A 15,629-nucleotide genomic window follows, 5' to 3' on the forward strand; every position below is an offset into this window, starting at 1 on the left:
CATTTCTAATTTGCTAACTGAGGCTTATTTGATCGAGTAGAAGTTAGGAAATGTTTAGGTTGTTACGAATGTACTGATATAAGTGGATGCACGTGGCATCTCGACAACTTTGAGAAAGACAATTTTATCTCGGAATTGTGTCTGTTGTTCAAATGCGTATTTGCCCTCTCATTGGCTAGAATGTTCCCATCTGATCTCACCTCCTCCCGCCTGCCTTTCCACGTTTGTGACAACGACTCCCATTGTTAGGGCAGAGACAAGACCATTTTGTAATTATAGAGATCTGCCTAACACGACTTTCAGAGGAATTAAGATGCTGACGTCAGTTCTTTCAAACTATCTGGACTACATCCTCCTCATGCCCTAGGTGACACAGGTAAACATGTTTTGTTTATTTATGCAGGAGTGTGTTTTTCTTCCTTTTTCTCTGACTGCAGACTGCTCAATGCTCAACCATAAACAGAAACTGCTTATCCAATAGAAATCCCCGATCACACTTTTAGGCGATGTCATAGTGACATTAGCTAGCTAAACTCATGCGCAGAAACAAACCGTCGGGTCCCTGATCACACTTAGGGGGCGATGTCATGGTCTCGTTAGCTAGCTAAGTGCATGTGCAGAAACACGTCATCGGGTCTAATGGTCGTATAGCGCCGAACTGCGTATGTGCAGACCGTAAAATCAAATGCACTCCATCGATATAAAATAGTTTTGATGAAAATAAAAACGTGTCAGTTTTAGTAATGAGGGTCTGCACCTGTTGTATTCAGCGCATGTGACAAATACAATTTGATTTGATTTGAAAGTTTCAGACACTAAAGACATCAAATCTAGTTTTTGTAATCAGAAAAATAACATTTACAGAAAATAAACAACTAAAGCCTGGCGTACACTATTTTTGATCTGATTTAGCTGTCCCAGACAAGTTTTTGAGATCGGAGACAAAATTCCCATGTCATTGCCTACTCGGGATGTCCTGCTGTTACCAACGCTCGTTTAATGTGAGCGGGTCTGAAACGCAATCTGAGGGCTACTGATCCTGTCTTTGAGCGTCCCAGACGTCCTGATATTTTGAAATAGGTTTGATTTTATCGGCACAAAATCTGCAATGCTCTTGTAATGTGAGATGTGCAACGACATGTTTTGAGAACGATTATCAGCGATTGTTTGTATGCTGGGGCCTAAAAATATCCTCTCTGTTTGAACTCATTCTGTCTCTTCTCTTCATCTCACTGGGAGAAGCAAATTGTTTATTTTCCTCCCTTCTTCCCCCACCCTCTCACTCTCTGCCTTTCTTTCTTTCTTTCTTTCTTTCTTTCTTTCTTTCTTTCTTTCTTTCTTTCTTTCTTTCTTTCTTTCTCTCTCTACTTTGGGTGAAAATCTCAACACATGGATCAATTATTTATTAATTACTATTCACATCTAATCTGAAATCACTCAGCCAAAGAGTTGCAAGGACTATTTTATGTACATATATTATAGGTAGTTTTAGATCATGAGGTGGACAGTGATATAATGTATCTCTCTCCTGAGAGCCTAAGGTCAGACAGATGCTGTACCTCTGTCTCCCGCCGCAGTAATATCAATGATTTATGTTGGGAATAAGGACCGTCTCTGGACAGTAGCTGCGTCCCAAATTACACACTATTCCTTATATAGTGCATTACTTCTCCCTATGGGCCCTGGTAAAAAAGAGTGAACTATAAAGGGAATATGGTGCCATTTGGGACAGCCAGACACTGATACAGAGAAGGTCCTTATTCCCACCATAGTTTATAGCCTCTGATTTCATCTAATGGCCTCAACTGAGGTGGAAAATCGTGTTGAGGCAAAACCTGTCCTGCGAGCCAATATACCTGAATCCATAATGATATTGCTGGTGGATTGGATATGAATGGAAATACAGTGCATTCGGAAAGTATTCAGAACCCTTCCCTTTTCCCCCACTTTGTTACGTTACAGCCTTATTCTAAAATGGATTAAATAGAACATTTTCCTCATCAATCTACACACAATACCCCATAATGACAAAGTGAAAACAGGTTGAGAACTATTTGCCAATTTATAAAAAAACAAAAACAGAAATACCTTATTTACGGAAGTATTCAGACCCTTTGCTATGAGACTCTTTTCCATTGATCATCCCTGATATGTTTTTACAACTTGATTGGAGTCCACTTGTGGTAAATTCAATTGATTGGACATGATTTGGAAATGCACACACCTGTCTATATACGGTCTCACAGTTGACATTGCATGTCACAGCAAAAACAAAGCCATGAGGTCGAAGGAATTGTCCGTAGAGCTCCGATACAGGATTGTGTCGAGGCACAGATCTGGAGAAGGGTACCCAAAAATGTATGCAGCATTGAAGGTCCCCAACAAGACAGTGGCCTCCATCCTTCTTAAATGGAAGAAGTTTGGAACCACCAAGACACTTCCTAGAGCTGGCCGCCCGGCTGAACTGAGCAATCGGGGGAGAAGGGCCTTGGTCAGGGAGATGACCAAGAACCCGATGGCCACTTTGACAGAGCTCCAGAGTTCCTCTGTGGAGATGGGAGAACCTTCCAGAATGACAATCATCTCTGCAGCACTACACCAATCAGGCCTTTATGGTAGAGTGGCCAGACGGAAGCCACTCCTCAGTAAAAGGTACTTGGAGTTTGCAAAAAGGCACCTAAAGACTCTCAGACCATAAGAAACAAGATTCTCTGGTCTGATGAAACCAAGATTGCACTCTTTGGCCTTAATGCCAAGCGTCACGTCTGGAGGAAACCTGGCACCATCCCTACGGTGAAGCATGGTGGTGGCAGCATCATGCTCTGGGGATGTTTTTCAGCGGCAGGGACTGTGAGACTAGTCAGGATCGAGGGAAAGATGAACAGAGCAAAGTACAGAGAGATCCTTGATGGAAACCTGCTCCAGAGTGCTCAGGACCTCAGACTGGGGCGAAGGTTCACCTTCCACCAGGACAATGACCCTAAGCACACATCCAAGACAATGCAGGAGTGGCTTCGGGACAAGTCTGAATGTCCTTGAGTGGCCCAGCCAGAGCACGGACTTGAACCTGATCGAGCATATCTGGAGAGACCTGAAAATAGCTGTGTAGCAACGCTCCCCATCCAACCTGACAAGCTTGAGAGGAAACTCCCCAAGTACAGGTGTGCCAAGCTTGTAACATCATACCCAAGAAGACTCAAGGCTGTAATCGCTGCCAAAGGTGCTTCAACAAAGTACTGAGTAAAGGGTCTGAATACTTATGTAAATGTGATATTTCATTTTTTTTATTTTTTTTTATTCTAAAAACCTGTTTTTGCTTTGTCATTATGGGGTATTGTGTGTAGATTGATGAGGGAAAAAACCATTTAATCAATTTTAGAATAAGGCTGTAACGTAACAAAATAATCTGAATCTGAATACTTTCCAAATGCACTGTATATGTTTCTCTTAGCACAATTTGCATTACCATTAATATGAAGGCATAATTGACCAGCGATGAGGTAACCTGATCTTTACCTATGTTGATGAAATCTGATCGGTATTGGCATGTCATTCCGAAGCCAAAGTCTCTCCAGAATCCTGTATCCTTTTTAATGACCTATTAAACCAGAGCAATAAAGAACAGGCAAATGTAATGTGAGAAAACATGCTGTTGTACCATGTATGTGGAAGAATAATTTAGAGGACATCAGTGAAAACAGCTTTCTTACCAGTTGCTGCTCCACTGGAGGGATGTGGTCGTGGTTACCGTAAATCAGGGTTGGATTGTACTGGCTGAACAGAACGGGATAGAACACCTTTTTACCTAAGGAAGAAAGATATGCAAATGTTATCAAACAAATCAAAAGATTCCTAATGTATTTATTACCCATGTTAAATAAAGTTGAAGTTGAACATGTTAGAGCATCCCATTCTGAACACAGCACTGATGTGGGTTTGTTCAGTCAAGTGTAGTAACCTCCCTCACCAGGTTGAGTGTTGAGTCGGCAGGTGTTGAGGAAGTCAGCGGTGAAGTAGATGTCGACATCACAGAAGAAAAGGAGAACGTTCCCTCCTTTCCACGCCCTGGCGCCCACATCCAGGCCACGCCCCCGGGAGAACTCCTCATTCAGCTGGAGCAGAGTGAAGTTCTTAAAGTTGATCTCCCTGTGAGGTGGGAAAGGGAGAGATTTTATTCATTAGATTTGTGGACAATTGAAAAACACATTTAAGCTACACGTGAATACACTGTATTTAAAATCACCAAGGATAACACAATAACGTTTAAAGATCCAATTCAGATGTTTTTATTTCAATGTCAAATCATTTCTGGGTAATAATTAAGTACCTTACTGTGATTGTTTTCAATTAAAATAGTCAAAAATAAAATAAAAATAGCTTCTTAGCAAAGATACATTTCTCAAGCAGGTTCTCAAGAGGTTTGGAACACAGACACCCTCTGGAAAATATTAACTGTCTTTATTATTGGTCTATGAACTAATTAGGCGATAAATTAGTTAATAGACCAATAATAAAGACAGTTAATATTTTCCAGAGGGTGTCTGTGTTCCAAACCTCTCTGCCAATAACAGCTAGTTTTCAGTTTTCCCCTCCCCACTCAGAACACTCCCAGACAGTCCAAGAAAAATTAATGCTTGAGAAATGTATCTTTGCTAAGAAGCTATTTTTATTTTATTTTTGACAGCTTTGCACACGCTTGCACACACATTTTTGACTGTATTGGACCTTTAAGAACTTATTGCTGCTGTGGTCCTCTGAGGAGAGGAGGGAGAGAAAGAGAAGAAAGGAGAGGGAGAGGACAAGAGAAACCCAACCCAATGGACACCAGAAAGAGGGAAACCGCATGGCTCCTCAAGAAATTGCTCAAAAAGTGAATTAGCTTAATTGGTTCAAAGTTAACTTAGTAGAGGGAATGGGACAGTCTTAATTGATCAGTGTCTAATGGGTGTTATGAGAGCAGAGAGGGCAGAGGACCCAGCTGAGCCTGGATACAGGCACTACATACAATACACACAGCTCTGTCTTTGTACTGTACCATTAACTACAGTACATGCACGCACGCACGCATGCACGCACGCACGCACACACGCACACACACACACACACACAAACACACACACACACACACACACACACACACACACACACACACACACACACACACACACACACACACACACACACACACACACACACAGACAGAGACTATCCAGCATATTGTAGTGAACCTAATTTCCCCTCTGACAGCAGCAGGACTGATAAGATCAGGCTATAAAGTGGCTGCATGATGGTTGTGTCCCAAATGGATCCCTATTCCCTACATTCCTACACTTCTTTTGACAAGGGCACTTACTTAGGGCTCTGGTCAAAAGTAGTGCAATATATAGGGAATAGGGTGCCAGTCGGGACGTAGCCCCGGTGTGTGTGATGAGAAGTAAGGTTTGTTAATATGCTGCTCACTGTCAATGTGGCAAATGTGTTTTAACATCTCAGCCTCCTTTAGGAATCATCCTCCTCCACCCACGGTAAACATCCACTGACTGATGTTCCTGTATTAGTGAGGGATTACTGCCCTGCTGGATAGTGTCAGCAACTGAATGGCACTTTGGTGACTCAACTAAAACACAAGCTTGCTAACTGTACAAAACCAACAGAGAGAGATAGAGAGAGACGCATGGAGAGACTGAGGTCTGCCACACACACACACACACACACGCACAGACACACTGCAGGATCCAGCAGGATAAATTATACATTAAATCCTAACCTTGGGCCTTGTACTAGGAGGAATTAGCTAGAATCTCCCAAAAACATTGCAATTAATTGTTTGAGATGTGAACACTATAAAATTGCTAATGCATTATTAACAAACTCTCTCAAATGAACATAATCACAGATTCATGCCCATAATAGATCATAACAGAAACTTTTTCCAGTTAAAAGGAGAACATCGTTAGTCATCTGTGACATAGTTGAACCATGTCTGGAACCAACAGGACCCTGAACAGCTTCTAGCCCCAAGACTGCTGTAAGGGTGCGTGACAACTGCTACATAGTTAACCAATAGCCAAATGGACTATATGCATTGCCCCTTTTTGCTATAACTGTTTTGACACATACGCTGCTGCTGTTACTGTTTATTATCTATCCCGTTGCCTTATCACTTTATCCCTACCTACACTGTATAAGTATTCCAGGTGACTACCTCATGAAGCTGGTTGAGAGAATGCCAAGAGTGTGCAAAGCTGTCATCAAGGCAAAGGGTGGCTACTTTGAAGAATCTCAGAAATACAATATATTTTGATTTGTTTAACACTTCTTTGGTTACTACATGATTCCATATGTGTTATTCCATAGTTTTGATGTCTCCACTATTATTCTACAATGTAGAAAATAGTCAAAATAAAGAAAAACCCTTGAATGAGTAGGTGTGTACAAACATTTGACTGGTACTGTATATCAATATAAGGCTATGGCTAGGGTGACATTGGTTGTCATTCACACTCTACAGGTTGTAGGCTCTCCCCAGTGCTGAGCAGTCCTCCCATCTCCCTAGCAGCAGCTGAACCAGATGGAAGGGCTTCCTGTTGCTTCCCTGGGGACTCTGGCTCTGGAAACGATGAGCTGGGTGTTTCATTTCAGATTAATCTGTACGGAGCCTAATTTATATCTGCTGTCAGAATGAAAACGTTGATTTAGGACCAGTATACTTGTACTTAATCCTGTTTAGACACAGATACACCCACGAATTGGCTGGTGTAGCCAAAGCATTAACGCGCACCAAGAAATACAGACTGGCCGATAAATACAGACAGACAGAAACACAGACACACACAAACACAAACACACTGCACACACACACGTCTACCATTCACTCGTACTAAAACTTATCAGAAAAGAGCCGAATGTCCTTGTAAGGGCTGCCACCAGAATTCTCAGCCTGTGGTTTTTCCAAGGTGCACAAAATCTTGGGACACGAAAACATTGTTCACCAAGACCCATGGGAGTTGTTTTGCATCGGATAAATACCTTTCAAACCATTAATTCCCACAAAAATAAGCACACGCAATGTATGTGGGCCAGCAATCCTGTGGGAATCGGAATAGTTAAAAGCAGGCAATCAGGATTTTATTTCAATCACATTAGGAGAGAGTAGGAGTGTCCTGAAATGGCACTGAAATAACTTAATTGGACTCTATAAAAACTGGAAAACACATATCCTGAGGCTGCATTTATTGTAGCTGGGGATTTTAACAAAGCTAATCTGAAAACAAGGCTCCCTAAATTTTATCAGCATATCGAATGTGCGACCCGGGCTGGCAAAATTCTGGATCATTGCTACTCAAACTTCCGTGACGCATACAAAGCCCTCCCTCGCCCTCCTTTCGGCAAATCTGACAACGACTCCATTTTGTTGCTCCCAGCCTATAGACAGAAACTAAAACAGGAAACGCCCGTGCTCAAGTCTGTTCAACGCTGGTCTGACCAATCTGATTCCACGCTTCAAGATTGCTTCGATCACGTGGACTGGGATATGTTCCGGATAGCCTCAGACAACAACATTGATGTATAAGCTGATTTGGTGAGCGAGTTAATTAGCAAGTGCATCGGTGATGTGGTACCCACGGTGACTATTAAAACCTTCCCCAACCAGAAACTGTGGATTGATGGTAGCATTCGCGCAAAACTGAAAGTGCGAACCACTGCTTTTAATCATGGCAAGGCGACCGGAAACATGACCGAATGCAAACAGTGTAGCTATTCCCTCCGCAAGGCAATCAAACAAGCTAAGCGTCAGTATAGAGACAAAGTAGAGTCACAATTCAACGGCTCAGACACGAGACATATGTGGCAGGGTCTACAGACAATCACGGACTACAAAAAGGAAACCAGCCCCGTCGCGGACATCGACGTCTTGCTCCCAGACAAACTAAACAACTTCTTTGCTCGCTTTGAGGATAATACAGTGCCTCTGACACTACCAAAACTACCAAAGCTACCAAAACCTGCGGGTTCTCCTTCACCGCAGCCAACGTGAGTAAAACATTTAAACGTGTTAACCCTCGCAAGGCTCCTGGCCCAGACGGCATCCCTAGCCGCGCCCTCAGAGCATGCGCAGACCAGCTGGCTGTGTGTTTACAGACATATTCAATCAATCTCTATCCCAGTCTGCTCTTCCCACATGCTTCAAGAGGGCAACCATTGTTTCTGTTCCCAAGAAAGCTAAGGTAACTGAGTTAAACGACTATCGCCCCGTAGCACTCACTTCCATCATCATGAAGTGCTTTGAGAGACCTGTCAAGGATCATATCCCCTCCACCCTACCTGACACCCTAGACCCACTCCAATTTGCTTCACGCCCCAATAGGTCCACAGACGACGCAATCACAATCACACTGCACACTGCCCTAACCCATCTGGACAAGAGGAATACCTATGTAAGAATGATGTTCATCGATTACAACTCAGCATTCTATCCTGAAGCTTGAGGCCCTGGGTCTCGACTCCGCCCTGTGCAACTGGGTCCTGGACTTTCTGACCGGCCGCCCCCAGATGGTGAGGGTAGGAAACAACATCTCCACCCCACTGATCCTCAACACTAGGGCCCCACAAGGGTGCATTCTCAGCTCTCTCCTGTACTCCCTGTTCACCCATGACTGTGTGGCCATGCACGCCTCCAACTCAATCATCAAGTTTGCAGACGACACTACAGTGGTAGGCTTGATTACCAACAACGACGAGACGGCCTACAGGGAGGAGGTGAGGGCACTCAGAGTGTGTTGTCAGGAAAATAACCTCACACTCAACGTCAACAAAACAAAGGAGATGATCGTGGACTTCAGGAAACAGCAGAGGGAGCACCCCCCTATCCACATCGGCGGGACAGTAGTGAAGGTAGAAAGTTTTAAGTTCCTCGGCGTACACATCACGGACAAACTGAAATGGTCCACCCACACAGACAGCGTTGTGAAGAAGGCACAACAGCGCCTCTTCAACCTCAGGAGGCTGAAGAAATTTGGCTTTTCACCAAAAACACTCACAAACTTTTACAGATGCACAATCGAGAGCATCCTGTCGGGCTGTATCACCGCCTGGTACGGCAACTGCTCCGCCCACAACCGTAAGGCTCTCCAGAGGGTAGTGAGGTCTGCACAACGCATCACCGGGGGCAAACTACCTGTCCTCCAGGACACCTACACCACCCGATGTCACAGGAAAGCCAGGACAAGAAGGACAACAACCACCCGAGCCACTGCCTGTTCACCCCGCTATCATCCAGAAGGCGAGGTCTGTACAGGTGCACCAAAGCTAGGACCGAGAGACTGAAAAACAGCTTCTGACTCAAGGCCATCAGACTGTTAAACAGCCATCACTAACATTGAGTGGCTGCTGCCAACATACTGACTCAATCTCTAGCCACTATAATAATACAAAATTGGATGCAATAAATGTATCACTGGTCAATTTAAACAATGCCACTTTATATAATGTTTACATACTCTACATTACTCATCTCATATGTATATACTGTACTCTATACCATCTACTGCATCTTGCCTATGCCGTTCGGCCATCGCTCATCCATATATTTATATGTACATATTCTTATTCATTCCTTTACACTTGTGTGTATAAGGTAGTTGTTGTGAAATTGTTAGATTACTTGTTAGATATTACTGCACGGTCGCTTTAACATCTGCTAACCATGTGTATGTGACCAATACAATTTGATTTGATTTGATTTGAGTGGGTTTAGTTCAGGATCCAGGCAGTGATTCAAGAAGCCCCAAAACTCTGGTATTTCCTTTTGTGATCCAGTTTGCTTTAAAGGGAATGTCGATCTGGTGCAGGTCTGGGACAGCTCCCCCCTCTCTCTATCTCTCTCTCTCTCTCTCTCTCTCTCTCTCTCTCTCTCTCTCTCTCTCTCTCTCTCTCTCTCTCTCTCTCTCTCTCTCTCTCTCTCTCTCTCTCTCTCTCTCTCTGCCTGCCTGCTTGCCTGCCTGCCTGTCTGTCTGCCTGCCTGCCTGCCTGTCTGTATCTCACACTCTCTCTTCACTACCTCTGTCTCTCTCTCTTTGTCTGTCTCTGTCGGTCAGTCTGTCTGTCTGTCTCTCTCTCTTCCAGCGGACCCCTTCAGATTTGGTCATGGCTAAAGTGCCGCCATGTCAAACAAAACCACAAAGACCCCTATCTGTCTACTGTTATTACCCTGATGAGTCTCACTTTCTGCTTGAGTGACTGTTTATACCCTGATGAGTCTCACTTTCTGCCTTAGTGTGTGTGTGTGTGTGTGTGTGTGTGTGTGTGTGTGCGTGCGTGCGTGCGTGCGTGCGTGCGTGCGTGCGTGCGTGCGTGCGTGCGTGCGTGCGTGCGTGCGTGCGTGCGTGTGTGAAAGATACAGTATGATGTACCAAACATCAACGTTGAATGGAAACACTGGAAATACTTAAAGAACACTGGACGCACTCTTTTCAGGCCACTTCGCTACGAAGTGATTTTCGTAGCAGGTTAGGCGAGCATTTTCACTAACCCTAACTCTTTTCAAAACCTTTACCTCAGTCTCCTAACCTGCTGCATCAATTATCCTAACCTGCTGCGTAAGTTCTCCTAACCTGTTACAAAAAAGTAACTTCGGTATCGAAGTGGTGTGAAAAGAGTGCTTCCCAAAAGAACACACCCCGGCCGAAATGCCACACTTCGCTGTGGTGTAGGTTTTTCGATAGTAGGCAGTGCTCTGTCTGTCTCCCTGAGGAGCTGATCCATATGTGGAGATGTAGGGATGGTGCATTAGTATTCATTGTGAGCTGGTGGGCTGGTGTTTGTGCTCTGAGTGCATCTGCCGTTCACTGGCGTTTAGCTATCACCCTGGGCACAAAATGGTCTCCTCTCCTCTCCTCTCCTTTCCTCTCCTCTCCTCTCCTCTCCTCTCCTCTCCTCTCCTCTCCTCTCCTCTCCTCTCCTCTCCTCTCCTCTCCTCTCCTCTCCTCTCTTGTCTTTTCATCTCTTCCTCTCTCTTCTCCCTCTATTCTCTTCTCTCCTCTCTCCTCTCTCCTCTCTCCTCTCTCCTCTCTCTTCTCTCTTCTCTCCTCTCTCCTCTCTCCTCTCTCCTCTCTCCTCTTTCCTCTCCTCTCCTCTCTCCTCTCCTTCATCGATACTAATTATTCATGTCTATCGATTTCCCCGCTCTTCAAACAGCTCTGTGTGCCTGGTTAAAGAGTGTTGGAGATAAGCATGCCGTTGTCTGGTACAGCTCACTAAGATACAGCATAAGCCCTGTCCATCACTAAGATACAGAATAAGCCCTGTCCATCACTAAGATACAGAATAAGGAGTTGAACTTTACTTCAACCTGCCCTGTCCATCACTAAGATACAGAATAAGGCAGGGTTCGTCATCTAGGTTTGACCTTGGCCCAAATTTTTTCTGAAATAGTCGGTGGGCCAGAACATAATTAGTATATAATATTAGCAAAATGAATTGGCCTACACTACAAATTGAACATCATTTTTAACACATCTGATTAGTACATAATAAATTCAGTGCAATAACATAATAATTTTGATCTGATTACAATCTGATTACAATAATATCACCATGTCTGTATTCAGTTTTTATTTTTGTCTATTTCTCTGTGCGTAGATTGGTGGGGAAAACCAGGTCTACGTAGCCTACTGTAGTCTACACTACTTTATCTAACGTCAACATTCCTTCAGATCAATTTGCTTTATAGCAAGAAAAAATGTTGCTCTCAAAAGAAAGGTGGATAATGAAAATGGAAGTTTCAGCGAAGGATGTACAGAGAGAAATGTGTTCATCTTACCATATTTTCCCAATACCAAGCCAGTGTGTCTTATTTACAATAACAATGTCGCTGTTTGCAAAGAATTCAATCTCAGACATCCATCTCACATTCATCTCACCCGACATCCACAATATCGTGTCTGAGGGGAAATGCAACTTTTTCCATTGAGTAAGTCACATAGTGGCCTATATGACTGTATTTAGTAAATACTAACATTATTGCGAGTGCTTATACAGAGATGTTTAGGTCTCAAGCTGACCGTATTTTCTGTTTGTTGTTTGTAAAGTCAAATAAAAATGAAATATATTGTTGAAATGAATTACTCGACCGGTGTAGTTTTTTCTCCATATGTTGCTGTGCAACACTTGCATAACAAGTTATCTATATTTTCAGCACCAGGTGCTGTTCACCTCCTATTGATTGCGCTGTGGTTGCAGCTTTACGTTTCAGCACCACAGAATGTTCTGCTGCCTGCTTTATTAGTTGACTGTCTCCTGCATTCTCTCTCCTTATTGATTAAGTTCAAATGTAACTTTTGCGTTATTTAGGTAGGGTAACTTCCTTCTTGGGACATTGCATTTCGGAGTTTTTCCTTCTCATAATTAATTTGGGGGGCTTTGGGGGGCCAAATAATATTTCTGGCGGGCCTAATTTCGCCCGCGGGCCGCCAGTTGGGGAACCCTGGCATAAGGAGTTGAACTTTGATTCAACTTGCCCCGTACCTATACTTTACTAGCTTGGATACAGTGCTTGCCCTATGAATGTGAACACATACATGTACAGTGCAAAAGGGGTAAAAAGCGTTTGGATATAGCATCAAATTATCCACATGCTGTCTGCTGTTGGAAACAGATATTGACGCAGGCAGAGGCAGTCTATGTGGAGCTACAATGAGGACAGGCAGGTTCAGGATTCAGGTCATCGACAATGGCAAAAGTCCCCCCCCCCCCCCCCCCCCCCATTCTCCCTCGTAAATAATCCATAACCATTCAGACCAAATCAACAGAAAAAGGAAAAAGATTAGAGTTTGGATGTTGTGCTCTTTCTCTCTCTAACAGATCAGTGCTTGATTAAAGTGGCTGATACTGAGTCAGATAAAGCCTTACGTAACCATGGCGATTGAATGCATTGACTCAGACTGAGCTGTTTATCAGGTAACATGAGGACAGACCAGGACTGATATATATGTTTGGTGTGATGTGATCCTGAAATGTAGCAGACCAGGATTCAAATAGAATTACTTTGAGCGTTTGATTGAGCATGCCTGGAATGCCGGACACACGTACGCAGCTCAATCAATAATATCAAACACTATTCTTAACCTGGTCTGATGTGAAGTGAGCTCATTTCTGGGACTGATCAGGACTATTAGCATAATCACTAGAAATGTAATTGTGGTACAAAAAGCTAGCAAGAGCAAGGGACTGTTTAGAGAACAGATGTCTAAACATGTCTTGCTAGGCATATGCTGTGTCTAAGGTATTTGCTGGGAACAAAGTGAACAAATTCTCCAAGGCCTAACACAGTTCCTTCCCAATGCTGCAGCTTCAACCCCATGCACAGTGAGACAGGTTATTAGAGGAGGTCACTGAATGTACAAGGATACTGTCTTGTATTTCTCTCTTTCTCGCTATTCAAACCATCACAGACAAACCGCCAAGGCCATTCCCAGAGACAGCAGAGCTGTTGAGAATGAGGTGCCTTTGAGTGAAAGATGAGAGAGAGCCAGAGAGAGAAAGCGGTGGCGTGACATCTGAAACCAGCTCAAAGCCCAGCATGAGGTCTGTCTGTCTGTCTGTCTGTCTGTCTGTCTGTCTGTCTGTCTGTCTGTCTGTCTGTCTGTCTGTCTGTCTGTCTGTCTGTCTGTCTGTCTGTCTGTCTGTCTGTCTGTCTGTCTGTCTGTCTGTCTGTCTGTCTGTCTGTCTGTCTGTCTGTCTGTCTGTCTGTCTGTCTGTCTGTCTGTGTCTCTCTCTGTGTGTCTCTCTCTCTCTCTCTCTCTCTCTCTCTCTCTCTCCTGCTTTCTACCCCTGCCCTTGTCTCCATGGAAACCTGCTAGACAATCAGCACAGTACCAGAGTACCATGTGAACTAATCTCACCCACAACACCATCTCAAACTGACCCTGGACCTGTAATCTTCTATGCAGGCAAGACGTCAATGTGACACTAATTTCACCTCGGCCACTATCAGCCTTGGCCTGTAAAATCCAACACTGGCAGAGGTCACAGAGTGCTTCTATGTGGCCACACTCCTACATTAGAGAGAGAGAGAGAGAGAGAGAGAGAGAGAGAGAGAGAGTGTGTGCGTGTGTGTGTCCACCCACCTAGATGTATTCTCCAGCGTGCTCCTGACTTCATTCATTTGGTCCTTCCCAAAGTACACCACAGTTAGGTGGACACGCCCGTCCTGCCGCACACACACCTCTCTGCAACAACAAACAAACACAGATGAAGAAATAATTAATCACACAAAGCAGAGGACTCAACACACAACCCAGGGGGTAACACGGTTGATATCATTGGTTTTCTTTCAGAGACTTTAGCTGCGTTTGATGAAGCCTGCCTGACTGAACCGATGGAATAATCCCCAAAGTGCAAACCCTGCCCACTTGGCACTGAAGGTAGCCTGAAACCAAATGTTCAAAGTATTTGAAAGAAAACATATTCTGTATTGATAACAGAGGTCAGTTCAAAAGGGGTCACAGCAAGATCAGGTACATGTACTTTATGTTATGTATAATGTACATTTGCTATGTACATATGTTATGTTGCTAAAGAGGCACACTGTGAGGACTTGGTAACAGACAGAATCCCCGAGGAGGGATCCATCTCCAGCCCTGGTGTGATATTCCAAAACTCTAGCACCAGACGTTCTAATAGAGACATGCCAAATGTACAACGCTTATGCAGAGGAGCAGGTGGGCAGCTCCTCTCCTCCTCCTCCTCCTTTCCTCTACTCCTGCTCACCTCTCCTCCTCTCCTCTCCTTCTCCTCACTGCTTCTCTCCTCATCCTCTCCTCTCCTCTCCTCCTCCTCACCTCTCCTCCTCTCTTCCTCCTCACCTCTCCTCTCCTTCTCTCACCTCTCTTCCTCTCATCTTCCTCACCCCTCCTCTCCTCCTCACCGCTCCTCCTCACCTCCCTTCTCCTCACCTCTTCCTCTCCTCCTCCTCACCTCTCCTTCTCCTCCTCACCTCTCTGCCTCTCCTCACCTCCCCTTCTCCTCATCTCACCTCTTCCTCTCACTATACACATTAGGAAGACTAATCCTCATTCAGTCTCTCGAACAGTGTTGGGGACGCTACTCTGAAAATATAGTTTACCAGACAAACAATTACTTCAAACTGGAGCTACACTAAAGCTACCCTTAAGAAACATATTAACTAAAGTTACATCCAAATTACCATATCTAAATCTGAAATATCATAGACTACAAATTGCAAGAACAGATCACTCTGAAGTCAGATGTTAACATAATGTGTAATTTAGCCTATTAAACACAAAAATGAAGTTTCGAGATATATTTGCAAAAAAAAGCAGTGTGTAGTTCCAGTAGTTAGCTACCCCACCACATGGCTTTAGTATGTAATTAACTAATACAAACACTACCTAGATTTTAATGTAGTTCAACTACCACCAAGCTACAGCAAAATGTAATTAAATTACTAGTTAAACTACATGTAGGTCCCTAGTCTCCATTATCGCTCCCTCCAGGTTTAATCTGATCACATTTGCAGCAGACAATATTGGACAGATATGAATAATGTAAACCTACCGTTGTCATCTTAGATGATTGGCCTTCCTTTGCCATTTAAACAGAAGAAGGTT

General features: G+C 43.9%; 1 protein-coding gene across 1 annotated transcript in view; it reads right to left on the minus strand.

Moving 5' to 3' along the window:
* The window catches only part of LOC120044206 (chondroitin sulfate N-acetylgalactosaminyltransferase 1-like), a 30,307-nt gene that overhangs the window by 5,735 nt on the left and 8,943 nt on the right, over positions 1–15,629 (minus strand). Inside the window, exons 3-6 of the mRNA XM_038988805.1 lie at positions 14,127–14,228; positions 3,968–4,146; positions 3,711–3,805; positions 3,517–3,598 (exon numbers count right to left, since the gene is read on the minus strand). Coding sequence (XP_038844733.1) covers positions 3,517–3,598; positions 3,711–3,805; positions 3,968–4,146; positions 14,127–14,228 — 458 coding nt within the window. The remainder of the gene's footprint in view (positions 1–3,516; positions 3,599–3,710; positions 3,806–3,967; positions 4,147–14,126; positions 14,229–15,629) is intronic.

Source organism: Salvelinus namaycush, chromosome 3 (genome assembly GCF_016432855.1).
Source record: "Salvelinus namaycush isolate Seneca chromosome 3, SaNama_1.0, whole genome shotgun sequence".
In the NCBI taxonomy this organism is placed as follows: domain Eukaryota; kingdom Metazoa; phylum Chordata; class Actinopteri; order Salmoniformes; family Salmonidae; genus Salvelinus; species Salvelinus namaycush.